General features: G+C 35.5%; 4 protein-coding genes and 1 long non-coding RNA gene across 7 annotated transcripts in view; 3 read left to right on the top strand and 2 right to left on the bottom strand.

The window, feature by feature from the left end:
- Positions 1 to 24,478, top strand: part of LOC126756058 (uncharacterized) — a 147,567-nt gene that overhangs the window by 22,504 nt on the left and 100,585 nt on the right. The gene's annotated exons all lie outside the window — the stretch shown is intronic.
- On the bottom strand, positions 127 to 7,107 carry LOC126756048 (uncharacterized). Of its 3 annotated transcripts, XM_050468860.1 has the most exons (3): positions 6,623 to 7,107; positions 6,337 to 6,523; positions 127 to 6,271 (listed from the first exon to the last, which is right to left on the bottom strand). In XM_050468860.1, the coding sequence occupies exon 3, from the start codon at positions 6,216 to 6,218 to the stop codon at positions 4,914 to 4,916; it is 1,305 nt and encodes a 434-aa protein (XP_050324817.1). In that variant the 5' UTR covers positions 6,219 to 6,271; positions 6,337 to 6,523; positions 6,623 to 7,107; the 3' UTR covers positions 127 to 4,913. The 3 variants fall into 3 exon arrangements, with proteins under 3 accessions (XP_050324817.1, XP_050324816.1, XP_050324818.1); XM_050468859.1 differs by having other exon boundaries at positions 6,337 to 7,107; XM_050468861.1 differs by having other exon boundaries at positions 6,337 to 6,799.
- LOC126756046 (potential E3 ubiquitin-protein ligase ariadne-2) lies at positions 9,569 to 16,778 on the bottom strand. Its single transcript, XM_050468856.1, has 4 exons — positions 16,595 to 16,778; positions 16,060 to 16,465; positions 11,252 to 12,636; positions 9,569 to 11,189 (listed from the first exon to the last, which is right to left on the bottom strand). Exons 2-4 carry the CDS (start codon positions 16,124 to 16,126, stop codon positions 11,043 to 11,045), a joined length of 1,599 nt encoding a protein of 532 aa, XP_050324813.1. The 5' UTR covers positions 16,127 to 16,465; positions 16,595 to 16,778; the 3' UTR covers positions 9,569 to 11,042.
- Positions 17,054 to 18,667, top strand: LOC126756051 (nucleoporin seh1-like). The gene is made up of 5 exons (XM_050468864.1): positions 17,054 to 17,225; positions 17,276 to 17,716; positions 17,768 to 17,976; positions 18,033 to 18,175; positions 18,244 to 18,667. Exons 1-5 carry the CDS (start codon positions 17,115 to 17,117, stop codon positions 18,411 to 18,413), a joined length of 1,074 nt encoding a protein of 357 aa, XP_050324821.1. The 5' UTR covers positions 17,054 to 17,114; the 3' UTR covers positions 18,414 to 18,667.
- Positions 18,949 to 20,538, top strand: LOC126756052 (nucleoporin seh1). The gene is made up of 5 exons (XM_050468865.1): positions 18,949 to 19,162; positions 19,240 to 19,680; positions 19,786 to 19,991; positions 20,054 to 20,196; positions 20,254 to 20,538. The coding sequence occupies exons 1-5, from the start codon at positions 19,052 to 19,054 to the stop codon at positions 20,421 to 20,423; spliced, it is 1,071 nt and encodes a 356-aa protein (XP_050324822.1). The 5' UTR covers positions 18,949 to 19,051; the 3' UTR covers positions 20,424 to 20,538.

Genomic DNA, 24,478 nt, shown 5'->3' with positions numbered 1-24,478 from the left:
AAAAAGTAGTTTTACCTGTATAAATAGCCATTAGGGGTATTCTCTTGCTCTTGCAAAACCCTTGCACGGTGCAAGAATTGCATATATTTCCTCTTGGTGCACCGGCACAACAACTAATACACGCAGAAAATTAAGGCTGGGATTTAGATTAGCATCCCCGGATTTCGGGGATAAAATGGGTGTCACTGGAAAGGTGGCGTTCTCCAGATCACGAAAATATATACATTTAGTTGCCGCTGACTTATAGTTTTAAAGATATTTGCATTTAAAGTTGAAAAATTGACAACTTTTACATTGATAATTTGTGTATTGTGAGTAACTTTTTCACTTATATTGGGCACTTTTCACTTACTAACACTTCACTATAACGTTTCGGTATATTCATTTTTTTAATATTTGTTGTAAATAAAGCTTTATTTTAATTATTTTATTTTAGTTACAATTCTCTGCATTTGCACAATAAGAAAAGGGTTGCCATGGTTATTTTTTTTGAAGCGCGGCGCAATTTTTTGTTAAAAATGGTTGCAGAAGGTGCGCCAATTCACAATAGCCATGCTTAATAGTCATTCACAACAAATTAATCGAATTAGCCATTCATATATCACTAGCAGGAATAAAGGGATGTTAAACTTATTCCAGTGTGAGAGCGCCTCAAAATTAGCGTTTTTTATAACATTTTCCATTCTGGCCAGATTGAACAAAATAACATTTTTGGGCATTTATCAACCCAATACCCAACATTTAGTACGAATAAAAATTACTAAATAATGGTTATTTATTATATGGAGAAACTATTTTCATCTTTTTAAAGAATATTATAACAACTGACTTTTGTCCTTTCAATACCCAATAATAGGATTTAAGATTGTTAGCTCTCAATCATTAAATGTTTTCTTATGATGCTTCAAATTACAAAACGTTTCATCAAATACCTTTAAATTTCACAAATTTATTTAATTTTCATTGTTTTACATTTTTAATAAGTGGTCTTGAACGATGCAACAAATCCCTCCATTTACATATTTTTTTTGGTAAGATTTCAATCTGGCCATCGCTCGTTTCCAATTGCTAAACGTCAAAACCTCCTGAACTCGATCAACTGTCAAAGTTTAGGTGGTTTTGACGTTTAGCAATTGTTCTCTCACTTCCAGTGAGAGAGGAGTTAAACATCTCTTTATCTCTGTCACTAGATTCTGCAATGGGTGCGTTCTTCAATGATTTTTTTATGTGCGGGAATTCAACACACATATGTATATGTAATGTAAATGCAATTATTGTAATTTACTTATATATTTATTAGATGAGCATTTTAAAGAGTTTGGCTCCTATTACAGTTTTCAACCCAACTACATTTTGATTGGAGTTTTAAAATTCGGTATTCAACTCAACCCATCAAATAATTTCGGTTGAAGTGCTGTCAAACTTTAACTTTTTTGGTGTTACAGTATTCAACTTCGTGTCAGTGAGGTTGACTTGAATATCAAAGATTTTAAACTGGTAACAAACAGTTGTAGTTAAACATTAATGAAATTATTTATTAAAAATATTAATAGAGAATCGATAAGAAGAACTATTTTATTTATAATTTGTCTTTTCTAATAACTTGTCAAGGGGTTATCGAGTTTAAATAACAACAATGTAGGAGTCATCTGCAGTTTGATGCAATTTTAATATAACTTCCATTAGTGTTATTTAGGGCATGATGTTAACTAAAGGCTATGTTCGTAAATGCATCATGACGCGCATAATGACGATTGCATAACAAACAGAACGTTCAGAAATGCCAATATTGCAGCACTGCAATAATCAAGCGTTCAAAAAGACAACACTTCTATCAGCTGTCACTCATAATTTCTATCAAAAAATTGTTTACTGCATTTAACTACGATGTCTGATGAAAAGTAAGTGCAAAACTGTTTTATTTTAATACAATCAATACAAAAATTGAAATTTAGTTAAATTATGTTAATAATAATTGTATAAATTATTATTTTTAAATTTTTAGTGAAAATCTCAGTAATGCCGAGACACAGTTATTGCTAAGAGTACGGTTGAATATGGAGGACGAGTTTAAATCGGGTAGAAGGAAAAAAAATGTATTGTGGAAGAAAGTTGTGACCGAAGTTAAAAATGTAAATGAAAACAATAAAAATTAAAATCAAGTTCATCAGAAAAAGTAATAAAAAATTTTTCAAATAAAGGAAGGTGGGGTAAAATAAATTTTTTATGATGAAAACAGAGTGGTAAAATAGTTTCTTCTATCGATTCCATTGATATCATCTGAATCAACAAGGCGAATGGGGGCATCTTGAATTCCTTCGATTTCATTGTTGGTTTCCATATCGGCATGTGTTATTGTATCGTTAATATGTTCAAAATAACCTCCTTTATTTATGATAAAATTGTGTAAGATAGCGCAAGCGAGTATTACATTAGATGTGGCTTTAATGCTCGAAGCTTCAATATAATTTAAAATTTTAAACTGTTTCTTAAAAATCCCGAAAGTTTGTTCTATAAATACTTTGTCTTTTAAAAGACAAACATTTGTACCTACAAATTTTTCTTTTTGACTTCAATACCCTTCTTTTTCTTAAATTTAAAGAAAATCTATCATTTCTTTGCTCACAAATTTCGTCTAGTGTTAGATTCAGCAAAATTTCCATTTTAGTATTATACGCGTTCAAAAATGCAAACAAATGTATCTGCAAATTGTCAAAAATTGTATAAGAAGTACCAAACGTCAAACTTGCAGTGTTGCTACTGTTGCTTATGCTGCAAGTCATGATGCATTTACGAACATAGCCAAACTCTATTGAAGAGCTCTCATTAATACGATTTAATGTATTTTTATATAAACACTAGTGAATCCGGCCACGCGTTGCTGTGGGATACAATTTCTACTATTATTCATATAACTAGTTGACCCAGCAAATGTTGTTTAGTCATATAAATTATTTTTAGGTAATTTCATTGAAGCACTCTGTGAGAAACGATATTTTTCGTCTTGTTGTCAGGTGCGAAAACGATCAAAGCAGATGGTTTTCCGACACGGGAACATGCGACATACAGTTGTCCGTGTGAAAAACATGCATTTTCCAGATTCAGGCCACAACACTCAACGATATTTAATTGTCATGGCGAATGCGAGACGAATTGCAAATTGGATTCGCTTAAACTCGAATGGCATATCGGTTGGGATCATTGGAATTCTCGGAATGACAACTTCCTCACCTTTGAATTTTCCTTTTAGTAGCCTCGCGTGAATCACATTGGCCATGAGTTTTGTGACCGCTAAACGTGTTCCGTTGCATAATTTTGGTTGGTTGAGATTGCGAAGCATGATGACGACTGAACCAACCTTCAATTGTAAATTGTGCGTGGCAAGCCAGGCACATCCAATGAATTCAAGAACTCAGGGTAGTTGGTTGCTTCGTCTTCGTTTGTTACACAGTCGATAGATTTGAAGGAATGCAGTGTCCCAACGATTTGATTTTGAATTTTGAAGCTTAAGTGATCCACATCCTTGTTCTTTGCTGCTAAAATTACTCTTTCACTCAACCAATCGTAGTTTTTGTGGTTAGCAATGATGTTCGGAAACACTTTGTTGATGAGCTCCTCTTTCGTTGAGACGAAATTGCAAAAATTTGGCGGGAACGAAATGAATCCATTCGATGCGTCGACAGGAACACGACCATTACCGATAGTTAGCAGTTGATTGGAGAACAGTTCGGCAGATGGATCGTTTAGCAATGCAACTCGCATGTTTGTCGTCAGCTGAAGTTTCCGCACATAACGCCACAATGGTGATGATTTGAGGCAAGCATTGATCTTATCGGCAGCGGTCGATCGTGGTATTACTTGTAGTGTTTGCCGGAAATCGCCTGAGAGTAAAATCAATGCACCCCCAAAATGTCTTGCGTCATTACGCAGATCTTTCATAGTGCAATTCAGAGCTTCTAACGCGCATTTATGCGACATTGTGCATTCGTCCCAGATAATGATTTTGCTTGCTACCAAAACTTTGGCCATTGCTGAATGTTTCGCTATGTTACATGTCGGTTCTTCAACCGCTTGCAGGTTTAATGGCAATTTTAATGCAGAATGAGCGGTTCGGCAACCTTCCAACATCGTTGCCGCTATTCCCGAAGAAGCAACTGCTACAGTAATTTCTGATCTTGCACGAACTGCAGCCAAAATCAATGATATGAGGAATGTCTTTCCAGTTCCACCAGGCGCATCAAGGAAAATCATGCCGACATTTCCATCATCAATTGCCTTCATCACCGTATCGTAGACTTCTTTTTGTTGAGGATTCAACAATGGTACATTCGTTCGAACCAATTGGCTTAGTGCATTTGTGTCGTATTCACGTTCACGCTGTAATTCTCGTTCGAAAGCGTCGTTTACTCCACGATCAGGCGACGTCATTCCTAACCTGGCTAACAAACTGCCGCACATGAGGTAACACATGTCTTCTATCAAAACCAAAGCGTGGTTGTGCATCTCTTCATTCATATCAAGATGGGGATTCTCTGAATGGACACGAACTCGATGCAAAATGTCTTCTGACATGTCATCCTTGTACTTCTCCCACAATTCACGTGGATTCGATGGAAAACATGTGGAAATAATGATCGCAAATAATGTGCGTATCTGATTTGAAGATGCGGAAACAGTTGCTTCAGCAATTGTTGTGTCCCAATGCGCATCGTTTTCCAGCAACTTGAGCTCCTAACATGCAACACGAAATGTTGGCAGCACTACACCATTGACAGTTCGAAGTGATTCAAATGATGTTGGGCCACGAACATTCATCAGCAATAGTCGTAAGTAAAAGCATTCATCATTTTTCGGATGATCTGTATAAATACGACCAAGAGCTTCAGTAGAACGCACATCCGGCTGACCAGGAACTACATTACCTTGCTTTCGACGTTGAAATTTCTTCGATGAAGCATTCCAAGTGGCATCTCTGAGTAAATTAACGCACGTGCAAACGGATCACTTTGGCAAATCGAAAAGAAACTGGACAATGTTGTCGTTGGTGGGTTTTGAGCACGCTGAGCGGTATTTGCTGGGGTGAAATAAACTCGTTGACCGTTCTCCAGATGCACTGCCCAATGTGTAACACTCGGATAGCGTTCATGAATGGGAAATGAGAATATACGCCAAATCGCCTCATTGCAGCATACGTATCGACCAATTTGATAGCGGGTGATTTCATCATTGGGGTCAGGAGCTTGAAGACCAAAAGCCGCCATGTCACTGCCCTTCGTGACATATTTGCAGATGTACTTGATGGACTTCACTGAATTGCAATACTCCACGTTACAATGCGCCCTGAATGTTTTGGAAAGAAGTGGCGAATACGGAACAACCCAAGAGTTGTCGACCACGAAATCATTTCCTTTCACTTTGACTGTGATTGTTCTATCGCCATCATCAGAAGATCGACGTCGATACAGTGGATAACCATCTTTGCCAGTGATGGTATCAGCAGTCAAGTTTTGTGGATAACGCTTGGAACACTTGCCGTCGACCATGCACGGTGATTGTGGGTTAATGGCGCCACACGGTCCATGAATCATGTTTGTAATTACGACATCATGCAGGTCTGGATCGGTTTCGGGATCAGGAATCTCGGCAAATATGATGTCATCAATTTGGTCTGGCTGTATTCTTTCGACTAACCAAATGAGAATGTGCACATGCGGTAAGCCTCTTTTTTGCCATTCAATGGAATACATCCAACATCGAGTATCCCCAAAGACACGATGCCTAACAATATAGTGCATGAGCGACCGGATTTTTTGCCTGAATACACGTGCGGTGATATCGTGCCGATCACTTGATTGTTGGCCAGGAAGCAGCAGTTGAACAATTTTTATCCACTTAGGATTGCACGTGAAGGCGATGAACAGGTCTGGACGGCCATAATGACGTACATATGTCATTGCATCTTGCGTATATTCATGCATATGAAGTGGACTGCCAACGAACGTCGCCGGTAAAATAGTCAACCGACCAAAATCAGATGCATTTCCTTCGGTGCTAATTGCATGGCGTAAATGAATGTACTGCTCCATACGTAGTTTGGTTTGATTTAAAGTGATAAAAAGGAGGCGCTCCGCTTCTATTTTGGCATACATATCGACGCAAAATTGCTGAAACAATCGGCGAAATCGAAGCAAATAGTTGTCAACATTTTGGCGAATCATCTAACAATACGCGTAAAAATTCATTCCGCTGACCTTCCTGGTAGTTTCCTCACCTAAAATGGTATCAGTGACATTAGTGTCATATTGAAATGAAAATTATTATGATATCTATTCTTACCGGTCGATGAATTTATCATGTTGATGTTGATATAATATCCATCGTCTCCTTGCCAAAACATCAGTGGGTATTGCAATGCATCGTATGAACGATGAGTTTCGGATATTCGTTGCAATTGCCCAGAGTTCCGACGTGTGAGCACAATATCGCGTGATTCCCGACTTTCGCCAACAATCACAACTGCAACCTTTACGACCGAAATTTATGTTTGGGTTGATTATCGATGAGCACGCAATAACAAAGACCATAACCATTTACAACGAGCATTTCATCAAACTGAACTCACCTCTATGCAATCACTTTTCGCTTGCAATTTTCACAATAGCCGTGAACATAAAATTACCGATAAAACACGGCTAATATATCGTTTCAAAATAATGTATTAAATCAAATTGAATTACAATAACTAACGAAAGCCGATAAAAGCTTAAGAAAATGCCGATATTTATGTTACTAAACTCAAGTCACATATGTATGTCATTGCATCTTGCGTGGGTTGCCAACTGTGCATATGCATGCAGCTGTCAAAAGTTGATGCACACAACGCCATCTACTGGCAATACAGCATTTAAAATCATGTTCCTTTTTATTTCCTTTTTAAAATCGTAACTGAAAATTTATTTTCTTCCTAATTTTTTTTTTGGAAAATTTTGCAGAATTTTCTTAAGTATTCTCCTTGTTTGGGCGGAGACCTGTCCGAATTGGTGGTAATCACCGAAATCGGTCCAGGCGTTCTCCAGTTATAAGCGTAGTAACTAACGTCACTTTCTTTTATATATATAGATTATGGCTGTCTGATGGCATCCGATCCAGTGCCATTTTGAACACCTTCACTAATTCATTATTCTCGTGAAGAAATGTTTGCAGTTGTTGGACAATGGTTCGCTTGACGGTTGGATTATGACCACAACGTGTATCAACTTCCGCATCTTGATTGCCCATAAAATAAATTTGCAAAAATGTATGATCTGCATCTGGCACTGGCAGCATTGCCCCCAGTAAGTGATGAATTTGTCCTTGATCTGTAATTGTTTAAGAACTGGTTAAATTAATTGTGATACAAATACAAATTAGAATTTCACTAAAACAATTATGGTTACTACCTTGAAAGTGGTCATGAACCCGTCTTGTACTATATGCGTTGCACCAAACAATGTCATTTGGAAGCAATTATTATATTTTTGGATCCCATTAACTAGTGTAACGGTTCAGGTGGTGGAACCAATTGTGGCAATTGAACTTTGCCACCAGCACAACATAATCCTGCAGGTTCACTACTGTATTTTAATGCTTTACAATGTGGACAAATGATTGACATTTCTCCAATCGTCAGAGATTTGTCGGCACTATAATCAATTTCCGGATCGTAGGAAAATGCTCCTCGTTCGAGGTTTACAGGAGCATTGCGTCTGTGGAATCGATTAAATTCATTATCCCGTGCTCGCTGCTGTTGTGATCGATGTGCACGAACTCGTTCCATTCTCTGTCTATCCACTTCATAGTTATTTACTCTTGAACGTAATTCTCCCATACTTGTACGACTGTTAAATGTTTCTTTTTTTTTAACATGAGATGACAAAACCAAGGATGTTAAAGTAGGAGCGCAGCAAAAAGTCTCTAAATCTATGGACAAAACAATGGAACGTTCGGATACACTTATTATTATAATAAAAATATTTTTGAGAGTTGGTAACACTGTAAGGTTGGCACCCATCAAACATGTCAACACATTAATTATTTTTATATTTTGAAATTTAAATACACGATGTTATGAGCAAAGTTGATATTATGTTGTCGATTCAAAAGTCTTGTTTTAATGCGTTCTTCAATTCGAGTGGAACTGAGAGTACAAATACCGTCAAATGTTTGACAGAAAGTAAGTGGTCAACTTTTATATGGTAAAATGGAATTGTCGTCTTACTGTATCTTACTCGCAATTTTTCCTTATTTGCTCACTGTTTAGACCTACCCTGGACTACGACAAACGAACAACAATTCATTTTTATTTATATAGATTATATCGGGTGATTTTTTAAGAGCTTGATAACTTTTTTTAAAAAAAAAACGCATAAAATTTGCAAAATCTCATCGGTTCTTTATTTGAAACGTTAGATTGGTTCATGACATTTACTTTTTGAAGATAATTTCATTTAAATGTTGACCGCGGCTGCGTCTTAGGTGGTCCATTCGGAAAGTCCAATTTTGGGCAACTTTTTCGAGCATTTCGGCCGGAATAGCCCGAATTTCTTCGGAAATGTTGTCTTCCAAAGCTGGAATAGTTGCTAGCTTATTTCTGTAGACTTTAGACTATTTTTTGTGGGGCTACGTCAAGTCTAAAGTCTACAGAAATAAGCCAGCAACTATTCCAGCTTTGGAAGACAACATTTCCGAAGAAATTCGGGCTATTCCGGCCGAAATGCTCGTTGCCCAAAATTGGTTTTTCAATGGACCACCTAACGCAGCCGCGGTCAACATTTAAATGAAATTATTTTAAAAAAGTAAATGTCATGAACCAATCTAACGTTTCAAATAAAGAACCGATGAGATTTTGCAAATTTTATGCGTTTTTTTTTAAAAAAAGTTATCAAGCTCTTAAAAAATCACCCGATATATCGATTTAATGCTGGCTTACATTTCCAGCCAGTACCCAGTTGTATTGTAATTTTTTAGTGTACAAAATATAATTACAAAAGCTTATTAAAAGTCAAGTAAAGAAGGACTAAGGGTGGAACCGAACAGACATCCATCCGAAATTCAGTTTGTTTCGTCATCTTATAATTTTTATATACAGTTGTACTATACATACCCTATTTCTATGTCGATTAGTTTCAGTTGTTCTAAATAGCTGTTAGCTAAACAAAACTATAATACTCTGTGCAACAAGTTGTGATATACTACTTTTTGACGACGCTGAACGTCATTTATTGCATCCGTTCCCACGACAGTTGAGTCTAAGTAACCGGGACGAGTCCGAAACAACAACGTCATTTATTGTATGTTTCTCACTCATTTTTTTGATAAATATCTCACGCCAAAATATAACAATTGAAATGTTCTTCGTCAATAAATTTACGACTTTCCAAAGCGTAACTATAATCGAAATGCTAAACAAAACTCGGTATGCAACAGAGGAGGTTTTACATTTTTCTCAAATATATATTTAATCCCCGTACATACAAACAAAACTACTGTCAATACTCTCCAAAAGAAAATAAATTAAAGTGACTGGCGCTATTGCTATTAATGTACTTTATTTTCTAATTATTACACTTTTATACGCATGATGTTTTAAAAAGCATTTTTTTATATCAATTGTTTCAATTGAAGGGTGGTTACATGTTTATGATAAAATTTACAAGGTAATTAAAATAAAAACGCGATCGAATATATATAGCAGTAAAATTGAAAATATCATGTTGTCCCAGCTTCTCATCTGGGACGTAGTATGGTCGTTTTCATTATATATATTCCGCATTCTTTGATGGGATACGTTAACTAATTATAATTAATTATACAATTGAAGAGCTCAGGTTAGAGCTCCATATTATTCTACACTTATTTTATATCATAATATTACTTATTCAGTCAAAATGTGTAAGTCGAACTATACACAGTAAAATTTACAATAAAATAAAATAAAATAACCAAGTATAAAAACAAAACAAAGATCTAAAGCCAATTTAATACCACATATTGTATATACACTATAAAAATAGATTGCGAGACACTAAATCTGTTGTTGGGTAGTAACTAGTCACATCCAACGGAACATTTACGCTGATTTCAAAACCATTCCATCACACTAGTCTTATCAAAACGTCAAATAGTAAAATTTAATTCATATTTTGGAATTAATACTGGGTAAAAAAGCTTTAGCAGATAACTTTAGGTACCGTATATGTTATGTAATATTGGATTCTATTTAGCATGGAAAACTTTGTGGAAAGTTACTAGTCGCTCAAATCACTCAAAAATATATAAACAAAAATGTTAAAAAGATTATTTTTTATAAGAGTGTACTACACTACACATTTTCATACATATGTATATGTATACCTGAAACACATTGTATATATTACACATATATTGTTTCGTTGAACGAACGTTGAAACGAATAGAGTGCACCTATGTCGTCTTTCGTAATTAAATCGCTTACTGGGTTCGATAATCAGTTTCTTGTTAAACTGTTACTTTAATAAGCTAATACATGCCAATCATCTCTTTATTGGCTTAAGTTGACGCCTTTTGATCGAACTACTAATTTGTTCAGATATTCACATTAAAATTTGTGTATTACACTTCTCAGGTATTTTAAAAACTAATATTATTTGAATGATATTTAACTAACCGAAGTGTAAACACGCTGTGTTAGTGTTTTTGTTGTGAATTCGTCAATATTTAACACAACTCGATACACATTCATTTGGATATTGCCAAGAGGTAATATCGCTTTAGAAATATATACATTTTATACTCTACTTAAATAATATATGGGAAACATTACGCAATTATACGTTAATGCTTGTATATGCGTGTGAATTTCTTTAATATTCTATAAAATATTCAGCGCATTGTGGTTATATTGCAGTTTATCCATTCCAATTAGCAGCCATGTTCACCAGATAATGGCATAAGGATTAATCATTGAAACATAAACTTAAATATACATTAATTTCACTATTTTTCTGCAGTCATTTAATTGGCACTCAAAAGTCCACGGGAAAAAAGTCTTTGAGCAGCGTTGTTCTACGCTTTTCAGCAATATCCATTTGATTCTCCAAATCACCCAAATCTGTGGTCTCCGCACGTTCTATCTTCCAGGATAAATTCTCTATTTCAGCTTCAAGTTGAGCCTTTAAATAGATTGTAAAATTATATTTACATAAAGTTCTATTTATTTGTTGTTTTAACTAACCTGCTGGTATTCGAAAAGGTCCTTACGCGAACCACTTTCCATGAAGTAAGCATATGGATAAGTATACTGCAGTGTATACCGACATTTCGCTAGTAGAGCTGCCGCATTGAACAAATATTGCCAATCAATCCATGTGCCCCTTCCTTTCATCACTTTCTCATTGATACGATCACGTAGTCGGTCAATGGTTTGTTGCTCCAATTGTAAAGATTTCGAATGGTTTTCCCACCGTTCATAGTAGTGCAAATATTTCTTGAGCGCTTCTCTAGCTTGCACATGCACCGATTCATTGGCAATGTTCGGATTGTCTTTGTAACGAGAGCATTCATAGTATTCGGATCCGTGCGTTTTCCAATCACCCAGGCACATCCAACAAAAGTCGTGTTTGCAGTTAAAACAAAGCATGTGGTTGCATCCTCCATTCTTTTCTATACAAATGTGGCATTTCGGGCAGTCTTTGGTGTTGGCGCTTATGTAATTGGCTGTCTCACTGTCATCGGCGCATTTCGTCAACCATTTTTTTATAACTACACAATCAGTGGGCGCATGATAATCCATGCCACATTTGAAACAAAACGATGTATGGCAAGAAGTGCAGATGACACGTTTTGCACAAACCTCTGGAGAGCGAACAATAATTTGACAATTCGGTCCGGGACAGAAGCGCAACTGAGGATGCGACTTTACGTAATCCTTGAACGCAAATTGTTGATACTTGTCGCGCATTACTGGACGTGTCACTAAGGTCAAGACCAAATCTTCTGGAACTCGCACATTGCACATGGGGGCCATGCAGCCGATTTGTGTGGAAATACCTTGAAATATTTGCGTATCGAAAAACGTTGACCAACAGTCTTTGCAGAACGCATGGCCACATGAGAGGCTAAAGAATTTATCACCCATCTGAGAGCTAGCACAGACTGGACACATTTGACAGCGCTGTGAGATCATGCCACCGCCAGGTGTCACGGTGTTATATGTATTGCATATACCTAATGAGATCAAAGCGTTGGGTGGTGAGTCATCATTACTACAGCTACTGCTCCTACTAACACTACTACTGGTACCAAATACAACTGCGTCTTTGCTGGTGGAGGGCGCCAACGGATCAGGTATACTGAGAAATGGATTCGGCGGTTTTATTCGAGCTGTTATCAACAATGCGTTTGCGTCCTTTCGGTATTTATCCACTACCACTTGATTGTCCCATTGGTGCTCCAGCAGTAGCACTTTCGCCAGTGAAGGAGTAATCTCAAGAATTGTGTTCAGTTTTTCCACAGACTCGTTGAGCAATTTTTCCACTTCCTCGACAGTTAGACATACAAATTCGAAGTACTCAGGATCAGTTTTCTTTGGATCCAACCGTTCCACATCGCAGTCTTCACCTAAAAATTGAAAGTTTTTTAGATTTTCGAATTTAAAATTGCACTAATTATAACAAATAAAGCCGAAGCAAAACTAACAAAGTAAATTCCGACTAAAACAAAATTATAGTATATATTCCGATGTATTTGTGGGAGCAAAAGGAGTTAATTTATATTTAAATTTCCCTTAGTATAATATTTCGACAAGAGATTTTGAGCTATTTAATAAAATCGGCTTCTAAAAATGTATTACGAGTCTTAATGAAATCTGTTACTTATTAAATAAGATATACTTAGTCATATAATAGTCATAAATGTGATTTAATTTCATCCAAGTGCAATCAAAACCTCATTAGAATGCTTGCATGAGCAGACGATTAAACAAACTTTTGGAAATCAATACGGGACACATTTTCATATACATACATATACATATGTATGTAAACTAAAAAGTGAAAGAATCAAATGAAATTTAAAGTTGTGTTATATGAGAAGTATGGTTGTAGCTAATGTGACATAGCAATGTCAGAAGAATGTTATGTAGTGAATTTGGTGAAAATCGGTCGAACAAGTCCCGCGGTGTTAGATTTCACTTAAAGGAGGGCGATGCCACGCCCATTGACCGACCAAGAGTCGCAACCAGAGTCAAGCTTTAAATTACTCTCATACCATTCATATTGAGGTGATACAAACAACCGGTTGATGAACAACACTATTATACTCTATGGTAGGGTATAAAAACTTTTTACCGGTAATGTAAAATAGCAAATGTATAATCAGTAAATACAAAGAATGTAGATAGATAGATATACATATAAAAATCAAGGGTAAAACGTAATTCTTTTCAAAGCAGCCAGAAGCATAAAACATTGTTTAGACTTCAAACTTAATGTCACATATTAACAAATACAACTTAGGTTAAGAGTACACTTTGGCTGACAGATTTTTTATTATGTGGGGTTTCCCTAATTCGAATCACCATAATCCACAAAAGAACGTCGAGTTAGAGAGATTTCGAGTTATTGTAAGAATTTTGACCTCTATTGCCAATTCAAGAGTTCGAGTTATGGAGAACTTTGACTTATGGAAGTTCAACTGTATATACATTTATGCTTATTTTTCAAAATCATGACTTTTGTATTTTCATAAGAAATACTAAACAATATGCGAGCTGATATACGCAGTTCATTGCATTTTTAATCACATACTCCTCGTATATACAAGTATTCATCTAAATTCATTTATATATATATCGCTCATTTGCTGCAAGACCGGCATAAATCAAAAAACGTGATTTTTGAGTTAATGATGCAGAATTGTTCGTTATATCATACTTCATGTTGAGTGAAAAATTCATATGAATACCTCTTATATGCTCCGCTTGAGAAGAGAATATGATTCCTGTTTTTCGTGTAAGGTTGGAGTCAGTTGAAAACTTTTAACGCGTTTTCTGGCAAATCGATTTTTTTGACTTATGCCGGTCTTGCAGCAAATGAGCGATATATGAATATACATATATGTATGTATATATTGTCCCATATACACTATATCATTATGAGTGAAGACAGCAAAGGTTAAATAGGTATGTACCATATGTGTGCACATATGTATGTATATTATTTTGCTTACGAACATTCTGATGCACGTGTGTACCATGCGAGTTTTGGGTCACTTAGTCCTTTGGAACTTGATCAAAAAACTGTCTATATGCATTACATACAATTATTATTCGTATACGGTTTGAAATCATTACTTTTGACATCGACATTTTCATTTTTTAGGCTTGTTTGTATAATATGAAGTTTAAACGTGAAGATAGGCTCATAAGCGAAAAAAATAACGGAACTATATAGTACTAGAGGACCCGACCACGCTTTACTGTGGCTGATGCATAGATGATACTACTAATATGATTTTTAGTCAGCTCTTACCTTTAAAAGATACTTATGTATGTATACAAATTTGGCAACTGAGGAACTATCAGTTAATGAGAAAGAGCATTTTGGGTGAAGTAACTTGTGTTAGTTTACAAAAAATTTTTCAAAAAGTAAAAGGCGGAAAATACTGTTGAATTTGCGTTCTGCACCGCTGAAAATACATAGATTTGCTAAGTTGGACAGAGGCGAAATGAGCACCGAGGACAATGAGGAAGGTGAAGTTCATAATCCAACAATAACAACGGATTGCTGATTCTAAGTTCTTCCACATTAGCTCTGTGGTGTTAAATTTTTATTTATTTCTTTCTTTTTTTGAAGTAATACAATTTTCAAATGATTCGAATAAGAATTTTGAACACATGCTGATGATTTGAAATATAATCCTGGTATTTATGAATTTTATTGACTTTTAACATAAAGAGATAAAAAGTATCGTATATAGTATGTCTTTCAAAGACTTCGACCATTGATCAAAAGCAACAGTTGATGACAATGCACTGCCACTCCAGTGGAGTGTCAACAAAGAACTTGCTTAACTAGGCAGTATGAATTCCAGTTTGATCAATCCGGCCTCCAACACAACCTTCATCCCGGACCGATCCCCGGGCAAGCGCCACAAGACAACTCCTGTCGATCGATAACTTTGTATACCAGTTATATTCTTAGGGAAAAAAGGTAATGCGTAAAATTTTAGAGACCTGAGGGATTCTTTGCTATATTAGGATCTGCTATGTATATGTATTATATTTTATAAGGTCCTAGACTCTTATTTCTGTGTTATAAATTTCGGGACAAATTTTACAGTCTTCATTCGGGGTATACAAATGTAGCATAATTTTTTATGCAAATGGTACATTAATCTTACCGAAGGGGGAAATGAGAATTGTAGAAATAAACTGTTATTATAATGATATAAAGGAAATAAGTTTCATATTAAATGAAGAGAAGACAAAAATTTGAAGGGTTTCGAAAAAAAAAAATCGATATAGTGACAGAAATAAATACAGGTATATATGTACATATTTTTTAACCTTAATTTGAAATCAGACATCGCTTTACAAATTGAAACATAAGATAATGAGATCTTTGTATACCTGCTCTAAAGCAAGGCAAACATTAAATTCTCTTATCACAGCCCACAAAGCTAAAAATCAATGTGTTCCAAAATATTTACAATAACTGATAAAATTGAGTTTGTATGTATAAGAATCAGAAAAATATGAATTAAGAAACAACAACCGATAACAAATCTAAACTTAAATCACCCACTATTTGAATGGTCAAACATATTTTTTAGATCCTGAGATATCCTTTTCTCCAACAGTCGGATCTACAAAAAGTTTCTACCAGGACTCTTGCCACCACAACAATTTCGGGAATGTCTCATGATGTTATAAAGTTGATTTACTTTGTTTTGTGCTCAAACATATGTATATTTTGGAAAATAAGAAATGTATGCAATATTTAACACAGAAGTTGTATTAAAATTTTTCAAAAGTTTACTCACCTGAATTATAATAATCGTCGTATTCACAATCGTTGTCAGAGTATTCCATGTCAGAATCGGCTGACATTGTGGATTGCAGTATAAAATTTATCTATATTCACGGTATTTGTCAGCAGAATATTTCAAACAATCTTTATTGCAAAATCAAAGTGATAATTTAGTAAATAAAGATCATCACCACCACTATCTGTTGTATTGACATCAAGGGCCTTATAGCTGCTGACTGTGATCGCTGTTAAAACGTTGGTGGTGGTGCACGATTTGTGTTGTATATGCAATACTTTGTCAAAGCGATGGGCAAAAGGGTAAAGTGTATTCTTTGCGGGGTAGTATTCAATGCGACAGACTTGTTTAAAGCTATTGCTAAATTACGTGTTTTGTTCATTGCTCATATACAGTGAAAATTCTGTAACAAATTCATTTTATATTGCTTTAATTGTTTTATGTATATTTGTAATTGTTTTCGCGATAATAAAAGATATATTTCCGTTTTGTTTTTTTTTTTTTAAGTGGTCTTAAACTTGCTTTGTTCTACCTTCTACTGTTCATTTAATAATTTTCTCTAAAATGCGTCAAAAGTAGGCACACACTTTTTATACGTTTTTGTAGTTTATATTCATGTTTGCACTTTTTCCCAATCATGTAAGCTCTTCTATGAATACTTTTAATAAAACTTAAAAGGACCGAACCTGCACATAGGAATAGTTGCTTTTACGTGAAACTGTAATGGGTCGTTGACAAATGGTAGAATTGTAACACAGAATTATCGGAATATTTATTATATATTAAACTTTAAAATTGGTAATCAAATATATTTTTAAAATAATTAGAAGAAATAACCTGGTATACATTGGCTTATTTTTTCATATTGGATTTAATAAATACTAGACAAATTACATCATTTTATTATAAAACCAAAATTTCCCAATTAATTTATTGCGTCTATTGGCACCCTGTGTTGGATTTCACAGATTAAATTTGTATCTTTTCTGCAACATTGCTACGATAATTTGAGATTGTTGTCAATAAACGTACATATTCGTTTAATTTACAAAATGTTTGAAGTCGATCCCATATCTGCTGATCACAAAGACGTAATCCATGATGTCGCATTTGATTATTACGGTCGACGAATGGGTACTTGTTCAAGTGATCAAACAGTTAAGGTAAGAGGTTGGAAAATTATTTTATTTTTAAGTAATACATAAATTTCTAGATATGGGATGAAGATGAATCCGGAAAGTTAACAGTTTCTAGTAGCTGGAAGGCGCATTCTGGTTCTATTTGGCGTATATCATGGGCACATCCCGAATTTGGACAAGTTTTAGCTACATGCTCATTTGACCGCACAGCTTCTGTATGGGAAGAAGTTGCTGGTGAAAAAGTAGCAGCCACAATGACACCAGCACGTCGTTGGGTGCGGCGAACGACTCTTGTAGACTCACGCACAAGTGTAACCGATATAGAATTTGCTCCCAAATACTTAGGACTTTTGTTAGCTACAGTATCCGCTGATGGTATTATTCGAATATACGAAGCTCCGGATATAATGAACCTGTCGCAATGGCCTGTTCAGCACGAAATAACATGCAAATTGCCTTTAACCTGTATATCATGGAATACTTCTACATATAAACTTTCATCACATCTTTTAGCGGTAAGTTAAGGGAAAAGGGTAAAATTCTGTATATTAAATAAGTTTTTACAGGCTGGTAGTGATGATACAGCAATGAATACAGGTAAAGTATTTATATTTGCATACAATGAAAGTGCAAGAAAGTGTGCTGAAGTGGAAACCATAAGTGAAATAAATCAACCAGTAACTGATTTGGCGTTTGCCCCTGCTGCCGGTCGGAGATTTCATATTCTGGCCGTTGCTAGTAAGGATCTATACATTGTAAACATTCGCGGACAAAAGTATATAACTATATGATGAAATGGAATATTTAATATAAAAATTTTTATCAATTTAGTGATTCTACTTCGAATATGACACTTGAAACCCAAACTACAAGGTTTAGTGACCATAATTGTCCCGTTTGGAGAGTGTGTTGGAACATGCTGGGAACGATGTTGATTTCTACTGGTGATGATGGTTGCGTTCGTATTTGGCGATGTAAGTTTATTGCTGAAAATACTAAAAACTTTTTATATCCTCTCCTCCTCTATCCTCTGTTTTTGTAGTGAATTATACAAGGAACTGGAAATGCGCTGTCGTTTTAAAAGCGGAAGGAAGTTTATCGCCATACGAACCAAATCTTCACTCTCCGACTTTTACTACCGCTGCAGTTGCTACTGCGAAATACTATAAAAAAGGAACAATTAGCAATCCTAGCCAAGTTCCTTGGCATTAACATAAATGTATAAAAAATATGTTACTGTGTATGCCGGACAACACAGAAAATATATTTTATATATTTTAAGGTAGTTTTATATCGATTTGTTTTTAGTTAGTATGTAGGTAGTTCAATAAGGAAAAAAAAGTAATGTGGCTTCGTTAATAGGATAGTTGGTTTAAAGTTGTTAAAATACCAATTGAATTGTATCTATTATGGGATAATGCTTATAAATACATACATACATATGTTCTATATATGTATATACGAAATACATTGTTTATTTATTGCATTAGTATTAACAGCAAGCTACTATTTCTCATAGTATGATTTTATATGTTGACATGCATAAATAACACAAATATTCTATGTTTTTTCCAATATTATTAGAATTGTATATATTTAACTTTTGCCTAACCTAGGATCTAGACCGCCAATATAAAAGCATAGAAGTTAAACACCGTTGGCGTATAACTTTTTCGTGTTCTACTATTGGTTAAAAAAGTTTTCTTATTATGGCTTACATTATTTTTGTCACCCTGTGTTATCTGCATGCCGTGATATTCGAGTTCATTTTTTTCATCAATTATTTTACATTTTATTTATTGTACATCGCGCGCTAAGTTGTACATTTTAACTTTGTTTATATTGTGGAAATGTTTGAAGTTGAACTGATATCAGCAGATCACAAAGATGTCATCCACGATGTCGCATTTGATTATTACGGTCGACGAATGGCAACTTGCTCTAGTGACCAAACCGTAAAGGTTTGTACTCCAAAAGATTTATATACGCCGACTATTCTTGTTAAGACTTGGGTTTTTTGTTTTTTTTATTACCAAAGGTTTGGGATGAAGACGAAAAAGGCAATTGGGTTGAATCCAGTAATTGGAAAGCACATTCCGGTTCTATCTGGCGAATCTCCTGGGCTCATCCAGAATTTGGGCAAGTCCTAGTTACATGCTCATTTGATCGAACGGCGTCTGTGTGGGAAGAAATAGTTGGAGAAAAAGTTGCATCCCTATCGACTCCTTCACGTCGTTGGGTACGTCGAATGACACTGGATGATTCACGTACAAGCGTTTCTGATGTTAAATTCGCTCCTAAATACTTGGGACTAATGTTGGCCACAACATCGGCTGATGGTATAATTAGGATTTATGAAGCACCAGATATAATGAACCTCACTCAATGGCCTGTTTTGCATGAAATTGCTAATAAATTACCATTGAGTTGCATATCATGGAATACTTCAACATACATGTTATCTTCACAACTTTTAGCGGTGAGTTATAACACTTCATTATTATTTAAGCAGTAATAATGTGTACATACTTGTATATACTTATGTGTGTATATGAATACTTGAAATATATCAAACTATTTGTAGGCGGGAAGTGACGAGACAGCTACACATACCGGAAAAGTTTTTATTTTTGCATATAGTGAAAATCGCAAATGGGTTAAAATTGATGCAATTAATGAAATCACACAACCAGTTACTGATTTAGCGTTTGCACCTAATCCTGGTAGGACATTTCATATGCTCGCGGTTGCAAGTAAAGACTTATATATTGTCAATATCCGAGGAGTGACGTAAGTATTTAGATCATTATCCAAAATGTTGTTTTTATGTTAATTAAAACTTTTTTATTTAGAGATGCATCCGCAAACACTAAACTTGATATACAAGCAACCAAATTTAGTGATCATAACTGTCCTGTTTGGAGAGTTTGTTGGAATATGTTAGCGACAATGTTAATTTCAACTGGTGATGATGGATGTGTGCGAATTTGGAGAAGTATTTTTATATATGGAGTGATACCATAAATATTAAAATTTTTTTATGTTTGTGTAGAAAATTATACCAAGGATTGGAAATGTGCCGCCGTAATAAAAGCGGAAGGAAGTTATCCGTCCTACGAACCAAGTCTAAATTCCCCTGTAATGACTGTCTCTGCTGCTGCAACTGCCAAATACTATAAAAAAGGTTCAATTAGTAACCCAAATCAAGTGCCATGGCATTAGTTTGAATGAATTTTAGATTTGCTTAATGTTGATCTAGAGAGTACGTCTATGAAATTATTTAAACTTAAGATATTGATTTGTAAATTTAAATAAATAGAGATTGTTTTATATCTAACTTTGTTCGAATTGTTTTTAAAGATTTAGATATGAGCTTAATATTTGAAGAATGTTTTATACGACAAGGAAGATATCTAGGGTACAGTGAATACATCATCTCGTCGGCCGTCTTTGGCCGAACGAGGTGAAGAGGATTTGCCTCGAGTTGGATACTGTAGCAAGTTAAACTCCTAATTATGCAGAATGGATCTCGACATACCACATATATGTCCAGCATGCCCCGAGTCCCCGCAAGACTCCAACCATCTCTTTGCATGCCCAGCTAACCCCACTCATTTAACACCCCTCTCCCTATGCTCCTACGGCGCCGTCGAAGAGCGCGTTTCCTGGACCTTCCGTTACATGATCTCGATGACAACTTACGTGAACCTTACTACCGAACCGCCGATTATATAACAGATACAACAACAACAACAGTTGACCATATAACCTAGAGTGGCCCTTGTGCAACTTCGTTCTGGATATTGTAACATATTTATCCAGTATTGACCAAGCCATACTAAATATAAGTATGTCTTGCGTGCGACGAGTCTTCGTATGACTCTAACCATCTCTTCACCTGTCCAACGGGTCTCAGTCTGGAGCGGGTATATGTGTATACATTTTTAAATCCGCACCATCAAATAGCCGCGTCAAAAGAATCGTAATTTTGCCTCTACTTCTGCCGCCTATATATTTTGATACTATACAATCATCTATTCTAAAATTCTAAGCTTCATCAAATCGCGCGTATCGTTAATGTGATTAATGTCGTTAATGTCAACAATGATACCCTGTCAAATCCTTGATTAAGAACTGAAACAAAACAATATTGAATTGAATATTTTATTTTTCGTACGTAATTACTTGTACCCCTCGTTCACTTGAAGCAGATATTTTAGATATCTCAATACAGGAATCACTAAGTACTAACCAAAATGGAAAATTCGTACCGTTCAAAAAAATATAATTTATTTCGGCAAAGTTCGGCATTATTTTTCAACCTAGTTTCCATTTGGGACAATATACATACATATGTACCTCAGTTTATAGAGATCTTCCAACTTTTCGACTGACGATTTTTCATTTTTTTTATAGTCTTGGAATCATACCATGTACATCCGGAAACATAGACTCATAACTTTTGCAGTAGACTTACGTGTCTCTCCACATAATGGTTGGTGCATATTCCTTTTGGTAACATTGGCATTTTTTCCTTAAAATCACATTTTTAAGCAAAGTACTAATTTTATACGCTGCTTTCTATTTAACCATTCAGAAATACAAAAGATTACTCACAATAACTTTGATCGGTCAATTCGAATCTTGGACAATAACCAAAACCAAAATTTGATGTAGATACCTCGTCAAATGAAAACGTTTCTAATACAAAGATTTGATTCCGATTGTTTAGTTTGTGTGGCAGCTATAAGCTATAGTGGTCTGATATCGGCCGTTTCGACAAATGAGCAGCATCTTGGTGAGAAAAGGATGGTACAGATTGATATCACAAAAACTGAGGGACTAATTCGTGTATAAGTATATAGACGGGCGGATAGACAGACGGACATGGCTAAAACTAAAACTTAGCTCGTCACGCTGATCATTAACCATATACATTTGCATGTGTCGTTTCGTCAAATTTTAGTATGTCATGATTTTTTTCATTGTATTCAGTAATGTTTACAATTTCATCATTGGAAGAAGCATTTACAAATTATTCAATTTTATTATCAAAAGAATCTTTCTCCAATTGCAAAATTTCGTGCACTTTTGCCATTTTATGGTCGTAAAAATCGTCCACCTTTGCTCGTTATTCGTCGAATTGTTGAAAGTTTTCAGCGTACATTTTCTTTGCATAACGTTCAAGCGCCAAAAAAGCAAAGAACCGCTCGAAGTAATGAACATTTTGCTGACTGCAGACCGTAATTTGTGGTCCCAAGAACAGGGACATTGGACTTCGTAAATTTGCTGATTTTGCCTTAGAACAATTTGAAAACGATACAGATTTTTTAAAGAAAATCATTTCCTCCGATGAGGCTCACTTTCATCTGAGTGGTGCGGTAAAAAAAAAAAACTGTCGATTCTGACGTGAAGAAAATATAAAAATTATTTATGAACAACCATTGACAGTTTGGTGTGGTTTTTGCTCTGGTGGAATCATGGGTCCGTACTTCTTTCGAAAAGTAGCTGGTGATACCTTTACTGTCAATGGAGAACGATATAAATGTATGATAACCTACTTTTTATGGCCATAATTGGAAGAAGTTGAACATGACAACATTTGGTTTCAACAAGACGGGGGCTACGAGCCACACAGCATGTGCAACAACCAAATCATTGAGAGAAATGTTTGGAGACAGTTGTGATTTAACATCATTAGCACCATTAGACTGCTTCTTATTGATCATTAGTTCTTAGCAATAAACCAGACTCTCTTCAAGCTTTATAAGTTAATATGGAACGTGTTATTCATGACATATGACTTTAGTGGAAGAGTACTCAAAATTGGATTCATCGAATTCGTTTCTTCAAAAGAGACCGTGGAGGATATTTAGCATAATAATGTGCGTGTGTTTTTTTTTTTAAGAAATCATATCACTCTTTTTAGAAAACCATATACTTTATAGAGTGTCTGCCGTTTTCTTTTGGGTGTTACAAGCTTCATGGCAAACTTAATATTACATATTCAGGATATAATAAGGAAGGGTGGGCTAAGTTTGAGTGTAACTGAACACTTTAGACTCTCGCAATTTCATCAGTTTATATTGAACAAGTAAAAAGATAGTGAAATATTGTCAAGTTTTGACAAAACTTTACAGTCAAATACAGCAAAAGAGAATAGTCTAATTGAGAAAAACATCAACCAGAGGGAATTTAAAATTCGATTATTCGATATTTGTCCATTTTTGGCCTCACCACATACTATTGCCAGAAAAATATGATGTTTGCTTGTATCGGATGCTGGAAAATCTGTATATTATATATCTATATAAGTGGTGGTATTGCCACGAGTATACTCAGTTTTTGACAAAAAAAAATCACAATAATTAAAGGAAATACTGTCTCTGAAATTCAATAACACTTGTCTATCGTGGTTTTGTTGCAGACATAATATAACAGATATATCTGTGCCAGTTTGGTTTTGAAAAATAAGGATGAATAGAAGTATGAGGTTGTCAAATACCTCCCTTCCGCTTTTTTGCTCTTTATTCAATGCTTTATAAAAAGTGTTACAGTGATGTTTCCATCTAGACGGCAACTTCATAATACCCCCCTCGTAGAAGACCCACACAGCAAAACCTTCCTGGCCGTCAATCTCGGCTTGGCCACTGTTTGGGACGATGATAGAATTAAGCGAGCATCTAGCCATATGGGAGAAGCTCATAGTGGATGATTGCCTTCCAATCCAACCAAACACACAGCAAAACCTTCCTGGCCGTCAATCTCGGCTTGGCCACTGTTTGGGACGATTCACCGGCCTTCGACTACGACCGTTTTCGCTTGATATTGTCGAATGTGATCCATTCGTCGCCAGTCACCATCAGCTTGAAAAATGGGTCAAGTTCGTTCCGTTTCAGTAGCATATGGCAGGCGTTGATTCGGTCCAGAAAGTCAAGCTTTTTTGTGTATCTAGCCTTCTGCAGATGGTTTAAAATGGTTTGGTGACTAACTTCCATCTTCTGTGCGATTTCACGAGATGCCACATGCCAGTCTAAATCGATGTTTTTCATGATTTGATCGGTATTCGTCGTCTCAGGTCTTCCGCCGGCTGGTTTATCCATGGTGTCGTTTTCACCCGCTCTGAATCGTCGAAACCATTCGCCCGCAGTTCGAAGTGATAGAGTACCATCCCCCAAAATACCATTAATCTCACGGAACGTTTCTCTAGCGGATTTGCCTTTAACGAAGGAAAACTTTAAAATAGCGCGAATTTCGGCGTTAGTGAACTCCATGTT

The sequence above is a fragment of the Bactrocera neohumeralis genome, chromosome 4, assembly GCF_024586455.1.
Source record: "Bactrocera neohumeralis isolate Rockhampton chromosome 4, APGP_CSIRO_Bneo_wtdbg2-racon-allhic-juicebox.fasta_v2, whole genome shotgun sequence".
Lineage (NCBI taxonomy): Eukaryota > Metazoa > Arthropoda > Insecta > Diptera > Tephritidae > Bactrocera > Bactrocera neohumeralis.
The sequence above is the reverse complement of the archived record's forward strand: the minus strand, read 5'-3'. Positions and strand labels throughout refer to the sequence as shown.